The sequence below is a fragment of the Cottoperca gobio genome, chromosome 14 (assembly GCF_900634415.1).
Source record: "Cottoperca gobio chromosome 14, fCotGob3.1, whole genome shotgun sequence".
Classification (NCBI taxonomy): Eukaryota; Metazoa; Chordata; class Actinopteri; order Perciformes; family Bovichtidae; genus Cottoperca; species Cottoperca gobio.
Window position 1 is genome coordinate 7,643,319 of NC_041368.1, and position 22,176 is coordinate 7,665,494.

At 40.5% G+C, this 22,176-nt stretch overlaps 2 protein-coding genes across 5 annotated transcripts; both read left to right on the forward strand.

The window, feature by feature from the left end:
- The first annotated feature begins 513 nt into the window (after positions 1–513).
- On the forward strand, positions 514–13,715 carry LOC115018985 (complement factor B-like). 4 transcript variants are annotated; one of them, XM_029448279.1, is made up of 19 exons: positions 514–585; positions 851–909; positions 1,634–1,840; positions 1,928–2,113; positions 2,199–2,375; positions 3,279–3,365; positions 3,633–3,772; positions 5,227–5,371; positions 5,557–5,685; positions 6,128–6,238; positions 6,759–6,893; positions 7,215–7,312; positions 7,700–7,832; positions 7,993–8,131; positions 8,357–8,433; positions 12,727–12,827; positions 13,017–13,146; positions 13,383–13,432; positions 13,545–13,715. In XM_029448279.1, the coding sequence occupies exons 2-19, from the start codon at positions 858–860 to the stop codon at positions 13,713–13,715; spliced, it is 2,268 nt and encodes a 755-aa protein (XP_029304139.1). In that variant the 5' UTR covers positions 514–585; positions 851–857. The 4 variants fall into 4 exon arrangements, with proteins under 4 accessions (XP_029304139.1, XP_029304142.1, XP_029304141.1 ...); XM_029448282.1 differs by having other exon boundaries at positions 5,575–5,685; XM_029448281.1 differs by having other exon boundaries at positions 2,202–2,375.
- Positions 13,716–17,106: 3,391 nt separating this feature from the next.
- Positions 17,107–22,161, forward strand: layna (layilin a). Its single transcript, XM_029448728.1, has 8 exons — positions 17,107–17,182; positions 17,527–17,547; positions 17,702–17,999; positions 19,030–19,187; positions 19,269–19,313; positions 19,419–19,481; positions 19,614–19,710; positions 21,450–22,161. The coding sequence occupies exons 1-8, from the start codon at positions 17,107–17,109 to the stop codon at positions 22,159–22,161; spliced, it is 1,470 nt and encodes a 489-aa protein (XP_029304588.1).
- The last annotated feature ends 15 nt before the right edge of the window (positions 22,162–22,176 follow it).

Consider the following 22,176-nt stretch of genomic DNA (forward strand, 5'->3'; position numbering starts at 1 on the left):
AGGTGAATTACCACTTAATTGTCACTGACCCACTGACAAACGCCGACAAAGTGATGCAAAATGACCACAAAAAAAGACACGAAACAACTACAAATAACTTTGTAGATACTGTACTTCTACTGTGGACCTTTCAGTTTGAAAATATATTTATTCTTTCTTCACTAACTCCTCAGAGGGAGAAAACAGAGAGACTGTCACACATTGTGTGGATTTGAAAATAAGTCTGCCAAACAAAATGAGGAAGATGAGATTGTCAAATGACTGTAAGTCAGTTAAAGGTAAACCAGTCTGGTGTGACTGGCTGCTGAATCAATAATTGAATCAATGTGTAAATAATCAAAGCTCACCAGTGTCTGCGGGTTTTGGGAAATGATGAAAGTTGGTTGGTTTCACAATTACTGTTTTTTAGTTATGCAACATGTGACCGTGTGTGTACACATCGTGGAAAAACCAAGAACCAAAACTGGCCTACATAAACTCAGGTTACACAAAGCAGAGTGATTTGGACTTCAACACTCTCAAATTAATTTGAATGTTTCAAGGCTTTCAGGAAGAGGGTCAAATAAGGAATATAAGAAATTAAAGGTACATTGCTTATTTCTACATTAGTCAAGTCGATTGAAATGTAATTATTTGAATCTCCTTAATTAAGGTCCAATGCAATGGTGTCCATTTGAGATTTATTCCGTGACACACATTATTGATTTCCTTTTATTTGTCATGAAGTTAATAAGTACCAGCATGGTCTTTGTTCATCCAGTCCCTCTTTCTCAACATCACTGTCCATTTGGAAATAAATGTGAAGCTCCTACAAATCTTTTAATTTTTAAATTTTGTTCTCTGGTTCAAGGTTCAACATGGGATTTTCAGACCACTGGAGTTGGCTTGTTGCACTTTCATGTCTCCTCGGTATGGGTGAGATACTTTTAGATGTATATTGTATTTGTAATTTTGAGCTTCCGAATGTCCTACATGTCTGTGTATTTACATTTACTGTAAAAGTCAAGCTGGGTTTTTGTAACTTAGTTAGACATAAAAAAAATAAAAACATGTTAATGTTTTGATTTTTAAAAACACTTCTAAAGATATTCACACATTACAAAAACAATTATATGTCATTTGTCAATAGCTAAAGGATCATAATAACAATAATGCATATGGCAACTACCAATATAATACTGCTACTGAAAACCGTTACTTAAGATCAATTCCAGTGGACAAATAACATCCAGTATTTTGTTTGCTTTCTGAAATGGTTATATGAGATGGATCGTCCTTTTTTAAATCTGTTCATTGTGTCAACTTTAAAAAATCAAAATGTTTCACTAAAGCAGCAACATAATTTGATATGAACAGAAACAGCTTGTAGCCTATCTTAAGCCCACATGCGTATTAATTATAAACAATGCAGCAACACATGTTAAAGCCGAGAGAGACTTATGTGTTAAAGGGCACTGTGGGAATTTTATACATGAGATGAGTTTAATCCTTAGTACAAATCAGTTTGTGAAAACAACTGTATAATCTTACGTGGCTCCGGAGGGAGCTTTCTAAAGTCTGAGTGCATTACTAAATCTTAGAAGTACTTACTACACCTCAATGCCCCAAAACAAGTCTTTTTTATTTTTTTCAGTAGGGGAGGTTCAGTGTGATTGTACAGAGGACAAAATGCAAATAGAAGGAGGTCATTACACACTAACCAAGCAGCTGGAGACATCCAGCATGTTGATCTACCACTGTCCTGAGGGCTACTATCCATACCCCTCTTTGACCCGCCTGTGCCAGCGAAATGGCAGTTGGAAAGAGCCACCCAGAAGATATCCAACTCAGAGATGCAGGGGTGAGTGATGTGATGATGGTGTTTCTCACTTCGCCTCAGGCTGCCGGCTCTACATGACAGCTCAGACCCTTTTATTTTGTTTTGCAGTTGTTGAATGCCCTGACCCCAACGTGCTGGAGTATGGAGAAGTCTTCCCTCCTCAGGAGAATTACTTTGTGAACAATGAGACCGCGTATGAGTGCTACTCTGGATACACAATGCGAGGCTCACCCAAACGGGTGTGCTTACCAAACGGGAAGTGGAGCGGCTCCACTCCCATCTGTAGCCGTGACTGTAAGTCCTGAACAGTCATCTACTCAGGTTTTAGATGTCTCCTCATTGGTGACTGTTTTCTGACTTATCTTGTGTGTTACCACAGCAGGGGCCACTTGTGCTGATCCTGGTGTCCCGGCTGGTGCCGCAAGAACAGGGAAAATATTTGGATTTAAAGACAAAGTGAAATACAGATGCAATGGCAACCTGATTTTGGTTGGGTCGAGTGAGAGAGTGTGTCTGGAGAACGGCCAGTGGACGGGCAAAGAGCCAGCATGCTACTGTAAGACAGATACCTACAGATACTGATCTGTTTGTTCTGAGTCTAATGGAAACTGTGCTTAATATACACATCTGCAAAAGTGATGCTGCAATATTCAAAAGCAATGAACCTGTCAAATTAATTTACAGAAGTTTACGCCACCTGAACTCTCAAACACCTTACGACTAATGTGCAACAATATCTAATTTTAATTTACCAAAGCCTAAATATGTTTTACGACAGTCGGTAAAGGTGACTGTGACTAAGATTGCTGAGTCAGTTTCTGTGGTGAACAGGCCAGATGAAGTCATCTGTCCACACCTCAGGATCTAAATGTTTAAACCTGAGATTGTACCTGAGATTATCAACATGTGAAGCACAAAAATCACAGATAACAGCCTCAGCACACTTTACTGAAGCGAAACATTTGACTAGTTCTGTGTGTGTTTTGCATGTTTCCTGTTTTATCTCTATTTGTAACAGCCAGTCCCCCTCTGGTCCTTGTTGCTGCTACCTGTAACACTGTTGGTCTGGTTCTGATCGAACATAACCCCATTCTAAATTATTTTACTAGCTCTGCACTCTTGTATTTTGTCTACACTATTACCCTCTCGGGAAGTTCTGTTTTTGAACTGCTAAGCTTGCTTCTAAAATGTAGCCTCCTGACCGTTGATGGGAAGCCAGTGAGGGATCATGTCCTACAGACTACCACTGCTTGGTCAGGCAGGTGGGCTCTCCATATGCACACTATGCACTCAGTAAGAGCCACTATTTAAGAGTGAAGGACATGATCCCTCACATGCTTCCCATCTGTAAATTTGACTGAAACTACTGAATCTCGGTCTCTTGCGTTTTCTTTAATGTCACTTCACTTTGTTGTCATTTTTTACAAACTTCTGTTTACGTAGCTTTTGCCTCTTGCAGACAAACACACTTATGACACTTCATTGGAGGTTTCAGAGGAATTTGGCAGTGCCATCAAAACCAGCCTCACCACTTTAGAGCCCATCGGTAAGTTCCTGAACTAATCTGATTATTAGTATTATTTATTAGCAGAGCCATATGATAATTGTTGCTATTATAGTATATTTGAATAAAGAGGTGTATATAATTTTGTTGATAATAATAATTTATCCTACTTTTTAGTTACCTCAAAACTCAATTCTGTTTATATTACATTATTTCTATCAATCTATTATACTTCATGAAAATAAATATATATGAATATGGCATATTTCTTCTATGGCACAATAACGGTATTTGTTTTGAATTCTTCAGATGACATACAGGGGGGGAGAAAAATCAGGATCTCAAAAAATGGGACGCTTAACATCTACATAGCAGTGGATATTTCTGAGAGCATCCAGGAAAAACACTTCCAAGATGCAAGAGATGCGATCATAAAACTGATCTCAAAGGTAAGAAAAAAACTGCTTGCCCCATGATTAAAAATAAGAGACAACTATGTTTTATCAAGAATGATATGACAGTATGTGTTAAAAGTTTTATAATGTTTATTTTGTAGAGAGGGCAATCACCACAGATCAGCCTCAATTACAATATGCTGAATTTGCAAGCAGTCAGCAACATTGTGCTGGAGATGTAAGATAGTTTTTGCTGATTGTGGGCTCAGTTTAAAGGATGCACATGGGGTGAACGTACAGACTGCTGTTGATGGATGCTGGCAATGAATTTGCTGAGTTGTTAAAACATGTTAGTAGTGACTACTCTGGACATTTGATCAATCACTTGATCTTAAATGGAATACAATTAAATATCAGAGTTTGTATTGGGCATGGCAGAGGAAGCCACTGTATTACTTATGGATCAGAAATGTCATGTACATATTGTGAAAAACTTAAAAAACAGTGTGAAGTGCAAGTTTATTCAGATCAAATCAACAGAAAATTACATAACTTGCTTCAACTCTGTTTGTCGTGATTGACAGATTTTGTAGTGAAAGAATTAATGGTAAAATGAAATGGTAATTTAGGAAGAATTGCATTGTTTAAAATTAAAAGCTGCAGATTTGATTTGGAAAAAAATACCTTTTTATTTTGAAATAGTACTTTTTATTATGAAAAGAAGCATAACATTTCATAATAATGTTTAAAATGTGTACTGGATTATTTAAATGTTTCATGGTTATATTATAGGCTATATTTTGTCTGCCTTTAATCATATTATTATTTATTTCATAATGTGTTATTCATTTATTGAATGTATTACTCTTTTTGATTGTGACTGCTATAAAACTAATTGGGAGTAGTAGATTTCACAATTTAAAGTCATAACCTGTAATATATTTTTGGTGTAAGGTGACATATGACTCCTTTTACATTTTCTGACACACACTTAGAAGCACATTTGGCACACCGCACACATAACATGTACAAACATTATCCCACAACATTTGGCACAACAGCCCATTAGAAGTACACATCATAATCTTGACTGATGCTTCTTGGCGCGAGTCCCTTGGCTTGTTGTCAATGCACACTACGGGATTCTCTTTCTGCTGATAAATGAATCAATTACTCAACAAAATAACAATCATAAGCAGTTTGGTAGTTGGTAGAAGGTGTTGCATCGACAACATATTTCACAGCAGTTTGACAAGTTCGCATGCACATAGTTGTGTCAAAAGTTCATACAACACTAAAGATCTCCACCTTGTATTCAATTTCTTAAATTTCCCTCGGGATCAATAATCTATCTATCTATCTATCTATCTATCTATCTATCTATCTATCTATCTATCTATCTATCTATCTATCTATCTATCTATCTATCTATCTATCTATCTATCTATCTATCTATCTATCTATCTATCTATCTATCTATCTATCTGATGTGCTTTATGTCTTCACAGATTTCATCCTTTTCCGTGAATCCAAACTATGAAATTATCTTCTTCTCCTCTGAAAAGTATGAAGTTGTCAACATTCTTGACTTTTTTGATAAAAAAGCAGAACTAAACACCACCATAACTAAATTGGAAAATTTTGAAGTAGGGGGTGAGTCAAATAAATAAATAAATATATATAAATAAGATATAGGTTTCAGAAATACTGTTTTAATACACAGCTGGATTTATGTTGTACTGTGTGTGTGTGTGTGTGTGTGTGTGTGTGTGTGTGTGTGTGTGTGTGTGTGTGTGTGTGTGTGTGTGTGTGTGTGTGTGTGTGTGTGTGACTCAAAGACAGAAACACTGGAACAGATCTGGACCTCGCTTTTAGGACATTCTTGGAGAAAATGGCTCTTATAAAGCGACGAGTTGGAAAAGAGGGTTTTATGGAACATCGTCACGTCATCATTACATTTACAGATGGTATTTTTCAGCCACTTCAGCAGTCGAGCTGCCAATTTATATCCATAAAGGCAACTCATGGATTTAAATAATCATGCTGCAATTATTTAAAGGATAATACCTTTGGAAAACATATTTTTTTGCTTTCTTGCTGAGAATAAGATTGATGCCACTCTCATAGCTAGAGCGGTATCAATCCTCTCTAGAAAGTGAATAAGTGTATTTCACAAAATGTAAGATTACTCCTTTAATATTCATTAATTCACCACTTAACTGTGTTCCTACTACTGCTACTTCCCTTGATTTAGATTAGATGTGCAATCAATCAGCACTCATTTTGAAATTGTAAATATGCATCTTGTATAAATGACCATTAATATAATCCAAAATCAGCTTAAAAAATATGTAATAAAATGCTGTATTCCAAATAAAGCTTTTAACCCACTGGTTTCTTTCATTGCAGGGGCTTATAATATGGGCGGATCACCTGAACCCACTTTGAGAAGAATAAAGAACATGGTATACATGAACCACAACGGTGAACAGGACAATCCCTCAAGAGAAGAGTATCTGGGTGAGTTTCATTTTTAATACCGATTTTCAACATTGAGCCACACACATGTTATATTGTCAGAAACATTTCATTGTAATTCAATTACTCCTAGATGGCAGCTTGAAAAAGAATGTTTTAACGCACCAAAGAGAGCCTCATTTTTCAAAAGATAAGATAAGATATTCCTTTATTAGTCCACAACGGTGAAATTTGCAGTTTTACAGCCGCAACGGGACGATGTAACAACAGGAGCAAGTACACAAGTATAATAAATAAGTAAACAGTTCAAAAACAAAAACAAAACAAAATATATTAGACAGACTGAATATTGAATTCAAATGATTGCACAAATGATATAAAATATACTGCACATGATATTGCACATATTTGAAATTAATGAACAAATTAATTAATTGTGAGTCTCAGTATGTGTGGTCTACTGGGAGCAGTGCTGCTGATACAGTCTCAGAGCAGCCGGAAGGAAGGACTTCCGATATTTCTCCTTCACGCGCTTCACATGCTACGTTTTATTCTGTTACAGACATTTATATTTTTGCCATTGGAGCTGAGCTCTTTGATGACGACCTGCTGCCCCTCACAGCTGGGACCGGTGGACAGCATTACTTCAGAATGAAGGATATTCAAAATTTACAAGAGACCTTTGATGCCATAATTGGTAAGTCATCTTTGAAAATAAAAAAATAAGGCTGAATGTATCTGGTAACACATTAGTGTAATTTCTTTTTCTCCAGCAACTAGATATCTCTCCCCTCTAATACGACAGAAAGGATGTATATGATCAAAAGTGGAGGCCAGAACATAGTTCTCTTGTTTTCCTCTTGATCTGTGCCTCTATTTGGTTATATCTATATATATGTTGATCAAGTTCCTTATTGGAAATACATTTGTGGTAAATATATATATACCACAAATGTATTTGCAGTAATGAACTTGATCAACATTGATTGGGTTGGATTTATTGGGTTTTTCTATGCAGATGAAGAAGAAGTTAAGGGTCTATGTGGTCTTCACAAGGAGTATGAAACAGAGTCCAAGAGGAAAAGATATCCATGGATGGCATTCATTACTATCCAGGTGAATGTTTCACTTTTTCTTTTAACTTCAGAATGTATCTGTGAAATATGTTAACAAGGCTGACTAATCTCACAATCCTTTACATGTTGATTTATGTATGAGAATGGCAACAAAAAAAATCATCGGGTGTACCTGACCACAGCAATACAATCAGACAATATACTTTTCCACTTTTGAATAAAATAAAATATAATATTCGGCTAAGTGACAACAGTGGAGTCAAACCTTTAGATGTGGGATTTCATGAAAAAAGACGATTAAATCTGCATTGAAAAACAGTTTACTAATGATGTACCGCCATGTGGTCCATGTTGTTGTTGTTTTTACAGTGATGTTACCCTGTGTTTTAAACTATAATACATATTTATTTTCCCTTTGAAACTTAAGAATGAAGGCAGCTTACAGACTTGCATCGGCTCTCTGGTGAACACTCAGTTTGTCTTGACTGCTGCTCACTGCTTTAAATTTGGAGATTTACCTGAAAACGTCAAAGTTGAAATTGATGATGGACAGGGTAGAGGTAATGATACATGTTTATCTATTTTCTGTATATTTACTCATGCATCTTTTATTCACTAACCTAAACATGACATAATGGCACTTTAGCAGTGTTATAGTATCTAGTTTAGTTATTTGCTTATACATTATAATATTAAAACTTGATTGTGTTTTTTTTACAGTGAAAATAGTTAAAACTTTCAAAATACACCCGAATTACAATATTTCCGCTAAAGTGAAAGAGGGCGTTAACGAGTTCTACGACTATGATGTGGCTCTTATCCAGCTGGAGAAGGATGTTCGAATCTCCAGTGATGTGAGGTGAGAACTCGTGTCCTACAAACACTGTCATTCGTAAGTGGATTTCCTGATACATTGTCAGTTACATCCTGGAGGTTTATTAATAAAACGGTTACACGTCCTGTTCTTGAGGAAACATTTTATTATAAGCATTTTAAAACATTTTTATAAAACATATTCCGTGTTGGAAGTTATTTACTTGAAAAATCATCCTCTTTGTGATATTGTTTTTGGTGTCTCGTTCAGACCTATTTGCATACCTTGCACCCAGGAGACCAGTGATGCTCTAAAACTGGTTGGAGAATCCACCTGCAAGCAGCAAGGTGAGGTGCCCGACATGCTGAAACACAGCTTAGTCTTCAATAATACCAAATAAATGCTAATCTTCCTGTGTAAATTCATTCTGACGATTTCTACAAAATGGACCACAATGACTGTTCGCTAAGCCCCTCACCCCTTAGTTACAGTTGCTATACATGCCAAGCTTTCCATTCTGGCATGGCCCATTTGTGGTTAACAATGAAAACAGTGGCATATTTACCACTCAAACATCTTAGTTATTTGGGTCCTTGATTTCAGTCCGAGGAAGACAAAAGCATGGTTCTTATCTGGCAGCTGTCAATGTTCCATCCATCCATCCATCGTCCACCGTTTATCCGGGATCGGGTCGCAGGGGGCAGCAGCTCCAGTAAGGAACCCCAATCTTCCCTTCTCCGGGCCACATCCTCCAGCTCCGACTGGGGGATCCTGAGGCGTTCCCAGGCCAGAGAAGAGATATAATCTCTCCACCGAGTCCTGGGTCTTCCCCGGGGTCTCCTCCCAGCTGGACGTGCCTGGAACACCTCCCTAGTGAGGCGCCCAGGTAGCATCCTTACTAGATGCCAAACCACCTCAACTGGCTCCTTTCAACGTAAAGGAGCAGCGGCTCTACTCCGAGTCTCTCACGGATGGCTGAGCTTCTCACCCTATCTCTAAGGGAGACGCCAGCCACCCGTCTGAGAAAATCCATTTTGGCCGCTTGTACCCGTGATCTCGTTCTTTCGGTCATGACCCATTCTTCATGACCATAGGTGAGGTTAGGAACGAAGATCGACCGGTAGATTGAGAGCTTTGCCTTCTGGCTCAGCTCTCTTTTCGTCACAACGGTGTGGTAAAGCGACTGTAATACGGCCCCCGCTGCTCCGATTCTCCGGCCAATCTCTCGCTCCATTGTCCCCTCACTCGCGAACAAGACCCCGAGGTACTTGAACTCCTTCATTTGGGGTAAAGGCTCATTCCCTACCCGGAGTAGGCAATCCACCGGTTTCCTGCTGAGAGCCATGGCCTCAGATTTTGAGGTGCTGATCCTCATCCCAACCGCTTCACACACACACACTCGAACCGATCCAGTGACTGTTGAAGGTCACAGACCGATGATGCCATAAGGATCACATCATCTGCAAAGAGCAGCGATGAGATCCTCAGGTCACCGAACTGCAACCCCTCTCCTCCACGACTACGCCTCGATATCCTATCCATGAAAATCACGAACAGGATTGGTGATAAAGCACAGCCCTGGCGGAGGCCAACATTCACTGGGAACGAGTCCGACTTACTGCCGAGTATCCGGACACAACTCTCGTTTTGGGCGGACAGGGATTGGATGGCCCTCAGAAGTGATCCCCTCACCCCATACTCCCGCAGCACCTCCCACAGTATCACCCGGTGGACCCGGTCATACGCCTTGTCCAGATCCACAAAACACATGTAGACCGGATGGGCGTACTCCCAGGCTCCCTCCAGGATCCTTGCGAGAGTGAAGAGTTGGTCCGTTGTTCCACGACCAGGACGGAATCCGCATTGTTCCTCTTCAATCAGAGGTTCGACTACCGGCCGAACCTTCCTTTCCAGTACCTTGGAGTAGACTTTACCAGCTGAGAAGTGTGATACCCCTGTAGTTGGCACACACTCTCTGGTCCCCCTTTTTAAATAGGGGAACCACCACCCCGGTCTGCCAACCCCTAGGCACTGTCCCAGACTTCCACACAATGTTGACGAGGCGTGTCAAGCAAGACAGCCCCTCAACACCCAAAGCATTTCTGGACGGATCTCATCAACCCCTGCGGCTTTGCCACTGTGGAGTTGTTTGACTACCTCAGTGACTTCCATCAGGGAAATTGACAATGATCCCCCATCAGCTTCCAACTCTGCCTCTACCATAGAGGGCATGTTAGTCGTATTTAGGAGTTCCTCAAAGTGCTCCTTCCACCGGCTGATAACCTTCTCAGTCAAAGTCAGCAGGGTCCCACCCTTGCTGTACACAGTTTGGATGGTTCCTCGCTTCCCCCTCCTGAGGTGCCGGATGGTTTTCCAGAAGCACCTTGGTGCCGACCGAAAGTCCTTCTTCATAGCTTCCCCGAACTTCTTCCACACCCGCTGCTTTGCCTCTGACACGGCAGAGGCTGCCGCCCTTCTAGTCCTTCGGTACCCTGCAACTGTTTCCGGAGTCCTCCCGGATAACATAACCCGGAAGGACTCCTTCTTCAGTCGGATGGCTTCCCTGACCACCGGGGTCCACCTTGGTGTTCAAGGGTTATCGCCCCTTGAGGCACCTAAGACTTTGAGACCACAGCTCATCACCGCAGCTTCAGCAATAGAGGTTTTGAACATCGCCCACTCAGGTTCAATGCCCCCAACCTCTACAGGGATGTCTGAAAAGCTCCGCTGGAGGTGTGAGTTAAAGATCCCCACGACAGGGGCTTCCTCCAGACGTTCCCAGTTCACCCGCACTACCCATTTGGGTTTACCAGGTCTGTCCAGAGTCTTCCCCCACCCCTTGATCCAACTCACCACCAGATGGTGATCAGTCGACAGCTCCGCCCCTCTCTTCACCCTAGTGTCCAAAACATGCGGCCTCAGATCAGATGATACGATCACAAAATCGATCATTGACCTTTGGCCTAGGGTGCTCTGGTACCACGTACACTTATGAGCATCCTTATGTTCGAACATGGTGTTTGTTATGGCCATTCATTACTAGCACAGAAGTCCAACAACAAACGATCGTTCGGGTTTAGATCAGGGAGGCCCTTCCTCCCAATCACGCCTCTCCAGGTGTCTCCATCATTTCCTACATGTGCGTTGAAGTCTCCCAGCAAGACTAAGGAGTCCCCTACTGGAGCCCCCTGCAGGGCTCCATTCAGTGTCTCCAAGAAGGCCGAATACTCCGAACTGCGGTTTGGGGCATTGGCACAAACAACAGTCAGAGTTTTCCCCCCCCATAACCCGAAGGCGTAGGGAGGCGACCCTCTCGTCCACCCGGGTAAACTCCAACGTAGCGGCGCTCAGCCGGGGGCTAGTGAGTATCCACACCCCGGCCCAACGCCTCACACCTTGGGCAACTCCAGAGAAGAATAGAGTCCAACCCCTATCCAGGAGTACGGTTCCAGAGCCAAGACGTAAGGTGTGTAGAGGTAAGCCCCACCAGATCCAACTGGTAGCGCTCCACCTCCCGCACTAGTTCCTGCTCCTTCCCCCACAGAGAGGTGACGATCCACGTCCCTAGAGCCAGCCTCTGCTGCCCGGGTCTAGTCCGTCGAGGTCACTGACCATCACTGCCACCCGTGTGACAGCGCACCCGACCCACAGGATGGATGGATGGGAGGCACCACATAGCTTCTTCGGGCTGTGCCTGACCGGGCTCCAGGAATACTATTTTTCCTGTGGTTACATTCCCCAATACTCCAGGGGATGAGGGGAGTAACAATAAATTACCCCGTGAAAATAATCAAGAGAAACTAAAAATATGTATAGTCAAAAACAGTAATTTATTAACAATTAAATAAAAAGCTTACCAAACACCAACTGAAAACAACTTATGTAAAAGAAAGAAAGCGGCACTGTTACGCAGTTAAAGATAAATCAAATACTTCAACAGTCATTCTCTGAAAAGGGAGCCAAAAAACTGATCACTACAAATATAACGGAATTAGCATAAGCACTCTGCTTGTGGTGTTTAAAGCGGCAATAAACTCAACAGCAATGTCTCTAGTTCCTACATGAAACTGATCACAACAAGGTCTGTGGATTATCTTGAGTAACCGGGTCACGATTTCTGGAAGGAGACATTGCTGTTGAGTTTTTAAAATGTATTTGGTGCTTTGAGCCTGCCCGGCCTACAGAGCAGCCTCCTGCGGGCCTTGACGGTTTGTCATTCATGTTTCCCCCGTGTTACTGGATGTTTACCTTGTGCCTCCTAGTACCTCCACGTGTTCCCTCGTGTCATCCTGGTTTGTCTTTTCTCGGTTGTTTTTGCTTTGTACCTTTTTGTGTTTTTCGGCTTTGTTTAATAAAAGTTCGCTTTTCATTAAAATCCTCGTCTGCTGTTCTGCATTTGGGTCCTCCTTTTTACGAATCACAACAAATGCAGTGTAGAAGTAGTTTGTCCTATTTTTATTTTACAAAAGAAAGATCTTATTGTGATTATATTCTAGCATAAAAGATAATTAACAATCTTTTAAATTATTATTCATATAAAATATGTCATCTTCTGTCAATTTAGTGGCCTCGCAGTTAAAATGAAATATCTCTACAGCCTCACGTACATTTTACTGAATTTTTGTCTACTCTAAATACAGAGCAGGTGTTGTTAAAGAATCATCTTGAAAAACTCTCTTTCCTGACCAAGAAAGCAAACTCGGTAGAAGAGAAAGATGTCCATGCTAAGCTTGGCGAGAATGTGAGTTTTGATTACTGAGCTGCGTTGTGCCTTGTGTGTGTGTGTGTGTGTGTGTGTGTGTGTGTGTGTGTGTGTGTGTGTGTGTGTGTGTGTGTGTGTGTGTGTGTGTGTGTGCACACTTTTTCATTATTTACTCAAAACCTAAAAGTCACTTTGAGCTATGGTTCTTTTCCCAATTAACCAATGCAGAGAGATGAGTGCATCAGACATGCACTACAGGCACCAGGCATAACAACGAACGATGCAAAGGTTGCCGTGACTGATAACTTCCTGTGCACTGGCGGTAAAACTCCTTTCAGAGATCATATAACATGTAAAGGTACTGTTCCCTCTTTTACAAGTTATTGGAGCTGCTAGTTATCCCATAATTGATAGGCGAAAGTTCTTGTTTTTTGTTAGTTTGTCCACTCTTCATGCATGACGGACTGTGGGTGTGTTATTGTTTTGAGGAAAATTTTAATGAACGTGCATTTCATATACTAAAACATGAGCAACAGTGATGCAGACCAGTAACTGAGGCCCATTATTTTGGGTGTAACCATGTGTGTGTGACAGGTGACTCTGGTGGCGCTGTGTTCAAGAACTATGAGCAGCGCACAGTACAGGTAAACAGTCGGGTATTTTATTTTATTGAAACTTTGAAACATTGAAATTAACGTAATTAGACCATTTAAGTTCTTGCTGACTGTGTAAAGTAAAAAACTATTTATTTTGCAGGTTGCACTGGTCAGCTGGGGAACCAAGGATCTGTGCAAGTTGGGTGGCGACTCAGATGAGACCTCCAGAGATTTCCATATTAATCTTTTCAGAGTCGTCCCTTTTCTTAAATCAATCCTTGGAAATGACAACCAGAATGACTACGCACCACTTCAGTTTTTGCAGAACTAAAAAGTATTTGCATACTATAGTTTGTTTTGCCATCTCAGTTTTATGTTTCGTGTATACTGTACTAAACAAACTGGATTCTGGATTCTTCTTTGTGTTCAGAATACAAAATAAATAAATGTTCAGATCAAAAGCATACATATTTACACATGCTCACAAAAAATACCATTTTTTGTATTTTCATAATCGACCAGGATGTAAAGCAGTTAATAAATCACTATAAACCTGCATATTGATGTTTTTGAAGTGATTCTAATCCAAGTTAATAATGTGTCTACCATAATATTTATACCACGCTAGCTATCCATTTATTATTGCTGACTGTTAGGCCATTGTGCTCAATGTTGCAAATGCAGAAATGCTTTATGGCAATATTGAGTATTTATAAGATTTTTATATTACTGTGAAAATTTACCTTTATTTGTCAGGTAGTAAATTCACCAGATCAGCCTAAAACCAACATTCCTGTCCGTCTATTTTAGCCATAAATAGTTCCTCAATAGATATTTCAAAAAACAAATTATACTCATGAAATGACCTAATATGAAATAACCCATACTGTGATAGATATGTTGTATTGCCCCTTTATTGGATTATCACAGCAAAACCAAACATGGAGCTTAACTGCTTTGTGACTGATTTAAAGTTTAATTTTCACTAGATCACACACACAGGTCACAATTTGACCAAAACAAACACACAAACCAGACATCAGCTCCAGTAAATGACAACCACTGACATCATGAATCTCTCACGAGTGTCAAGAAGAGTCAATGAGTCTTCTCAAATGCAGTAGATGGGCGTAGCAGCACAGTCCTGATAGGAGAGTGCAGCGTCTGCTGTCAAGACATTTCAATATAATTAAGTTATACTGCAGATTTATATATATTTTGTAAGTCCCAAATTGCTGTTTGTATGTATGCAGGAATGGAAAAACTAGCCTTTATTTAAAAATAAAGTAATTTATAATATAATTGGAAAAATGTTGTTATCATAATTTACATGACACAGTTTATGCATTCATAATCTCAGGTTATTTAGGATTTCCTTCTCTCTGGCCTTTTCCAAAACTGCATAGAAAATAAGAAATTTAAAGAATTACTACAGCACTTAAAAGGTTTCATTAAAACTCTTTTATAGACGAGCTCTGCTGATAGAGCCGTCCAGCTCCTCCGCAGGTCAGGGACTCAGGGCTCATTTCCAGCTCTCTGTGCAGGCCTAACGCAATGCGGACACTCAGTCTGGCAGCACGCTAGCTCAGATGATTCAAATTGAATTTAGTGGAAAGTTAAGTTCTTTTTTTTTGTCGAGTAATTAAGTTCTTTTTTTCACTTACTGTTTTTGAGATGAAAATGAACTGAGTTTGTAATTCATTGCTGTGTCTTTACAGCCCATTGACAAACGAGACCACTGCATTAGGAATGATTTGTTGTGGTCAAAGCAAGTTTATGGCTTCAAATCAAATGTTATTTTACTGTGTAACTATGATCTGTTGACCATTACACGGTCAGGCTTCGCCTCAGTAAAAATGTAAATTTAGCAAATCTCTTTACAAGCCAATTGCATATTGACTAAATGTCCAAACAACCAAAGAACAGTGGTGAATTTTCATCATCAATGTTTGGTCTCTCTGACGTGGTGAAACCCGGAACTGGTGTGTGTGTGTGTGTGTGTGTGTGTGTGTGTGTGTGTGTGTTTGTGTATGTGTGTTGGGCCGGTGATGTACTGACTTCCCATGGAAACATTTGTTTGGTTTCCCTTTAACTAATTGGGAGAGAGGGAGGTCAGTGGGATAAGAGGAGGAGGCAGAGACGGAGGAAGACAGACTGTGTGAGAGGAGGAACAAATGGGAAAGGCTTAATTGAATGAAAGCCTCTCTTGGTCTCAGATGCTGTAAACAAGGAGGAAATTTAAAACGAGGTCCATTCCTTATTGAATCCCTCCAGAGGACTCAGTTACCTCTCTGTCTTCTCTTTCATTTTTCAGAGCATCACCAGATAAAGCCAACATCCACTACCCCGCCTTCAATTTACTGAAATAAATCTGTTACACCTAAACTGATTAGCAGTCTTTGGATAGGGCAGCATGCATGCAGACAGTATTCTCCGGGCAGCCTCACTCCCTCTCCACTCGCTCTGCACTCCATATTCTCTTTCTTCTTCTTTCTCAACGCAAGCACACACAGCATATTCTTGATGAAGCATCCTGCTGTTTTAACTCTGGCTGATTTGTCTCTCTGCGAGCCCTAAATCAACCTTATAGCCCATTTTATAAATGACTACCATTAAGAACTGCATACATACACTTTTTCCCCATTTGTGCTCAGAAAAGTGGGTCACGCTCTCATGCACTCATGGCTTCTGTCGATGCTGGACCCTTAGATACGAAATTATATAGCAGGAATTATATTGATGGGAATCTCCCTGGTTACTAACCTGGACGCTTTGCCTACACAATTTTACAACTTAATTTCAGATCTTAGAGATGTTAACATGCCCTGGAAACCTTTTTTAACCATCAGCATATTATACTGAGAGATAGAGTCCTATATGAACACAGTATTTTTTTGACTCAACAAATGTGGTTATTATTACAAGACGGATTGTCTGGGTTTGTGTTTTCATCTGTGCTCTTTGGTTTGAAGTGGTCATTTTTATGATATACATTTTTATGATATACATATCTCATCCATTAGGATTTAGCAACATTAAAGAAAGAAAGTGTTGATAGTCTGAACTTTAATTTTAATTGTTTATTTTATGTTACAGAAAAACATTTAGGATTGCAAACTTAAATTATAGGCTAAATGAAAGTTAACTTATTGTTCCTTCTCTTCTGTCGTTCTTTGTGCTGAAGCACAATAAGGGAATAACACTGCTATACAACACGGACCTGAGAAAAATATTTTACAATTTCCCTGATCGAGTTAGCGCAGATCATTTTCATGTAACACTTTTGTAATGATAATACCTTGAGCTTAAGTAATAAAGGAAGGAGCAAAATCTGCCTCTTGTCAGCGTTTACGATGAGAAGCACTTGCATGATTAGATGTCTTGCGATCGATGCAGCCTCTTCTCCCAATCATTAAAACTGCTCTTAACAGATTACAGCCCCCTCCCAAACAAGCACAGTCTTTTCTCCTCCTCTTCCTCCTCCTTCTTCTAGCATACTCTCTCTTTCAGCATATAGAACAAGAGACTTGCCTCTTTTGCACTTCGTAAGCTTTATCTTTGAATTTCATCCTTTTTAGGGTATTTTCTAACCCCGAAGCAACAGCTAATTTCTTAAGGTCCAGCTAAAGTTTCTCTGGTTCCACCTGAGCTCCACTGATGAGCAGACAGCGGAATGAAAACTAAACTAAAATACAAGAGTAGGTGGTGAACAGCTGACAAAGATGGACCTGCTGACAATCTTCTGTCACCTCCTGCTTTTATGTTTTGATCCATCTGGAGCCTCAAGCCTCATTACAGGTAAGCTGGACACAGAAAACACAACACAGCTCAAAGACGTGAACTCTTGACTCAATTGTGGATCAACTGCCGTTTTATAAAATCTAATAATTATTCATATCTTACGCTGCACTGTAACTTTTATTCTTATGTTTTCTACCTGTCTTATTCTATTTTAGCTTTAGTTTGTATTTCTCTTCGCATGACTGTTTTATAATGTGTTTCCTTTGCACTATGTCTCAATGCTTTGAATGCTTTTGTAAAGAACTTAGAATTGATTTGTTGAAATGTGCTTCATAAATAAACTTGCCTTGCCTTTGGTTTCCTCATGGCCTGACATTATGCTGGATGTTTGGCTCTTGAAGCGGATATATTTGAAGCCAGAGGTAGGCAGCACACTGAAATCACAAGTTCCTTTGTTGTGTTCAGTACTCTAATAAAGTATTTAGCCAATGCTTGTGATATTTGATGGAACGTGAAGAAGATTCAGTGCACATCTGGCACATGTAATCAGGTGTGAGTGTGTTTGTGTGGGTGCAGGTCAACGTGTGTGCAAGGCAGGGAAAGGGAGGCCGTGTTACAAGTTAGCCTATTTCTCCGAGCTCCGGCGGAGGCTGAACTTCGTAGAGGCAGAGCTCGCCTGCAGACGGGACGGAGGGCAGCTGCTGAGCGTGGAGTCGGCGTCCGAGCAGAAGATCATAGAGCAGCTCATCACAGAGCTCCGTCCAACTGATGGAGACTTCTGGATCGGTCTCCGCCGTAACCATGGAGACGAGGACAGCAGCTCAGACTGCTCCTCACAGTACTACTGGATGGACGGCAGCAAGTCCACATTTAGGTGGGTGGGAACTTTTGAGGTCAAGGTGTCAAAAGTACATTTTAGAACCATTAAGTGAAATATGAAATGGTTTTGCACTGGTCCATTTTCAATGCTGATTGTATGATGAGGATTGTGTATTTAAGAAAGGCGTTTCCTTATTTGTGGAAGTGGATTTGTTTGATACTAGTGCTGATATGGTGCCTGAGACAAAAAAAACTTCCTTTGACTAATAGGCTATAATAATTTGGGGTTTTTCTTCGACAAAATTGTTTTTTAAGAGGCCAAGTTTGACAAATGAGAAATGTTGACCATAGCACAATGAATACTGATTAGGCCTCTAACGATATTGATTTTGAAGGTTTAAAAAATCGGATGATATATCGACTGAGTCTTTTTTCAAATAAGTACATAACATAAACTAGAAGGGCACTCACCTCTAGCCCTATCTGTCAAAGTTAAAAAAAAAGAAAAAATGATTTGTGCATCCGCCCTGTGATTCAGATCTACTCCAAACTTTAATAGGTTCTCCCTTGGCAGGAAGGTTTCATGAAAATCGGGCCAGTAGTTTTTTAGTAATCGTGCTGGTAAACAAACAAACCGAACCGAAAACATAACATCCTTGGCGGAGGTAACAAACATTTAAGATAAGGATCCCTTACTTCTTTATTGTTTATTAATTACTTGTAACATATTTAGGCATTTCTGTACTACCATTTCTTATTACTTGTTGACCTACTTATGTACAGATATATCTGCAATAAGCTAATATAGGCCGAAGTGTCAGTCTGGCCAATTTATCGGACTAGGCCTACCTCCAATGTCGTCTAAACAAGACAACCTTTGCGAAGCCAGCTTTCAGCAACAACCACTTTTGATACTTGATGCAACAGACACTTTTAAGGCAGTACCAAACAAGTGTTGAGGTTTTTGCAACCTTTATTAATGACTTTTTTATACGGGAATGTAAGCTTTGTAAATATTTTCTGTTAAGCAAGCTTTAACAAAAGGTGATTTTGCACATATGCTTTGTTTGCGTGTTGTGTTTTAGGAACTGGCATTGGGATGAGCCATCATGCGGCTATGAGGTTTGTGTAGTAATGTACCACCAACCATCCGCTCCTCCCGGTCTGGGGGGGCTCTACATGTTCCAGTGGAACGACGACAATTGTGAAACCAAGAACAACTTCATCTGCAAATACACTGCAGGTACCGCTGACACAGTATTTCAATGTTCTTTTACTTTGAAAATACTTGAACATTGTTGACTGTGATTAATTGTCTCCAAAGAGAAGCCACTGGAACCTTCTCCTCCTCCCAACTCCACTCAAACAAGTAAAAAGTCCTCAGCCACAACATATAATTTACATTATATTTTGGATACTTTGAAAGTGAGTGTGTTCAATATACAGTGATGTGAATATTATCTTCTCATTACAGATGTCTACCCTTCATCTGTGCTGCCGTGGAATCCAAGTGACCCTAACCAGAGCAAAAGTACAGGTTGACTGACCCTGATTCATGATAACAAACCTTTTTCTGCAAAGAAGAGTAGACACTCACTAGTCTGCTCCATCATATCTGCCAACATCACAGTCACTAAATCTGAATCTCTGCTCTTTGTTCCTGTTTTAGCTCAGAATTTGATTTACATCATCATTCCCACCATTCCCCTGATACTGCTGTTACTGACAGTGATCGGAGTCTGCTGCTTCAAACTGCTTGTCAGACGGTGAGGATCCTAAACAAATGCAAATTCTAAATAGTACTGTAACTAAAACATTACATTACCAAATCTTCTCTAAGGCAAAGGGTAAGATGTGAAATTGTTTTTAAATATTTACTATATTTACCTTTGTTAATATCCTTACTAGAATCATTGTTACAAACCCCCAGTTCACCATTTTATATTATTATCTAAGCGACAGTTATCAAGAGGCAACATCTTATCGCTTATTCTATCATTTCCAAAATGCAGTTGTCAAAGTTTTGTGATTATTTTTCGTTCTGTAGAAAAAACACAATATAAAGGCCCTGTCACACATATCCGTATGGCATAAACGTATGCTGGCGTATACGAAATATCGACAATACGTTGATATAAATTAAGGGTAAGTTGTGATCGTTCAAAGGACGCAGACGATACGCTGAACACGCCAGACATACGGCCCTGTCACACAGTTCCGTATGGCAGAAATCCAGAGTCCAAATACGTCCAACTTTTCCACAGCGATGTTGTAGCTGACGTATACGTAACGAATTATTATACGTATGTCAAACCTATTGATAGCATATCACTTACCTATACAAAACGTATCAGAGCGTCTGGCCAACGGAGCTGGAAAAGTGCCATCTGGTTCACGTCATGCTGATGCTGGAGAACGGCTAGAATGTACTCTTGTCACAGCCGCTCAGCATCCTCCATGCTCTCTGATGATGGGCTGATGTATTCATCAAGACGTGCTGTGAAGAAGTGAGGATGAGCTCCTCACAGGAACCCTATATACTATATTCAAACCCCAATAAGCTCCCAAAACGCTAGCTGAATGCTAGCTGTACTGTAGAAACACGTTTAATAAATTACTCCGTTGTCAGGAATAAGCTTAACATAGGGTAGGAATAGGTTATCCACTCGTTACCAATAAGTTGGCTGTAGGGTTCACCGTCAGCCGACGTAGCCTATATCTAACGTACCTCTAACGTATTCACGTAGGTATTTACGTAGGTAAGTATACACATACTGTATTTACGTAGGTAAGTATTCACGTACTGTATTTACGTAGGTAAGTATTTACGTACTATATTTACGTAGGTAAGTATTCACGTATGTCTAACGTCACGTAACGTCTGCATATCTTATGAAGCACACGTCGGGTACGTCTGGTAATTTTGAACATGCTCAAAACATCAGCGTTCATCAACGCACCCCAGCGTAACACAGTGAGCTCTAAACGAATAATACTTATACCTTACCTTATATCAACGTAAACTAGCGTGTTGCCGATATTTTGTATACGCCATATGTTTGTATACGTTATGCATTCGTTGGGTATTCGTCTGATACATTTTGTATTACTAAGTGATACGCTATCAATAGGTTAGACATGCGTATCTGTATATGTTCACTTCAGATCCGATGAAAAGTTGGAAGTATTTGGACAAATTTTCATATATGCCAGCATACATTTCTGCCATATGGATATGTGTGACAGGGCCTTAACGAACAGTGTGTCCTTAATTGATAAACTTGAAGGATCAGTTTGCACTCAGAGAGTGCAGACCTCCACCAAGGCCAAATGCATCGTGAAATGTTACCGAAGTAAAGAAATTATAATTTAGGCATCCTGTAGGTAATGAAGATTGTGAGCTACAGGGAAACACCTTGTAAACAGTATAGTCTGGTTAAGGTTTCATTCTTTTCAATGTTTGGCTTGTTTTGTTTTTCATGCTTCTCTTGTGTGTGTGAGACAGAAGGAGGAAACAGCAGAAATCAAAAGTATGCCAGACAGACCCGGGACTCTGCCCCAGTCCGGCTCCAACTGACGTCTACAACGTCATTCAATCCCAGAAGGAGGATGACCTGGTTTCAGCTCGCCCACACACCAAAAACACATCCTTTTTGTGCTCCTCCCCTGACACCCCGACAGGTGACTACGACAACCTGGGGGGTCGGGACACAGAGAGCGGCTTTGTGACGCTCGCCAGCACAGAGAGTTGCTTCCTCAACTTTGACCTCAATGACCTCAGCCTTGGGCGTCGTGCCACCCGCGACTTCTACGACACCAGCTTGGGCCGCCCAGCAAAGAGGGACTTGACTGACAGCAGTCTGGGCGGCACCGGGCACAGAGAATTCTATGACAGGAGTCTCGGCCGTCGTACGACAAAGAGTGAGCATTACGGCAGCAGTGTGTATGGGGACCATGGATTGTATGATGGCAGTATCAGAGGAGGGAGTGACCTCTATGACCCTAAACTGAGGCCTGGAAGTCACACAGTAAAGGCTGATCTCTATCAGACATACATCACCAATGGCAAGGGAGACACTTACCAAACCAGCCTCGGAACCTATGGAAACCGAAAATCCTACCAAGCAAATCTGGACTGCTACAGAAATGGGCTGAATGTTGATGTCGGAAGGAGATACTTCAATGAACAAGAATGGATCAATAGAGAAAACTACTGACATTTGAACAGCTCC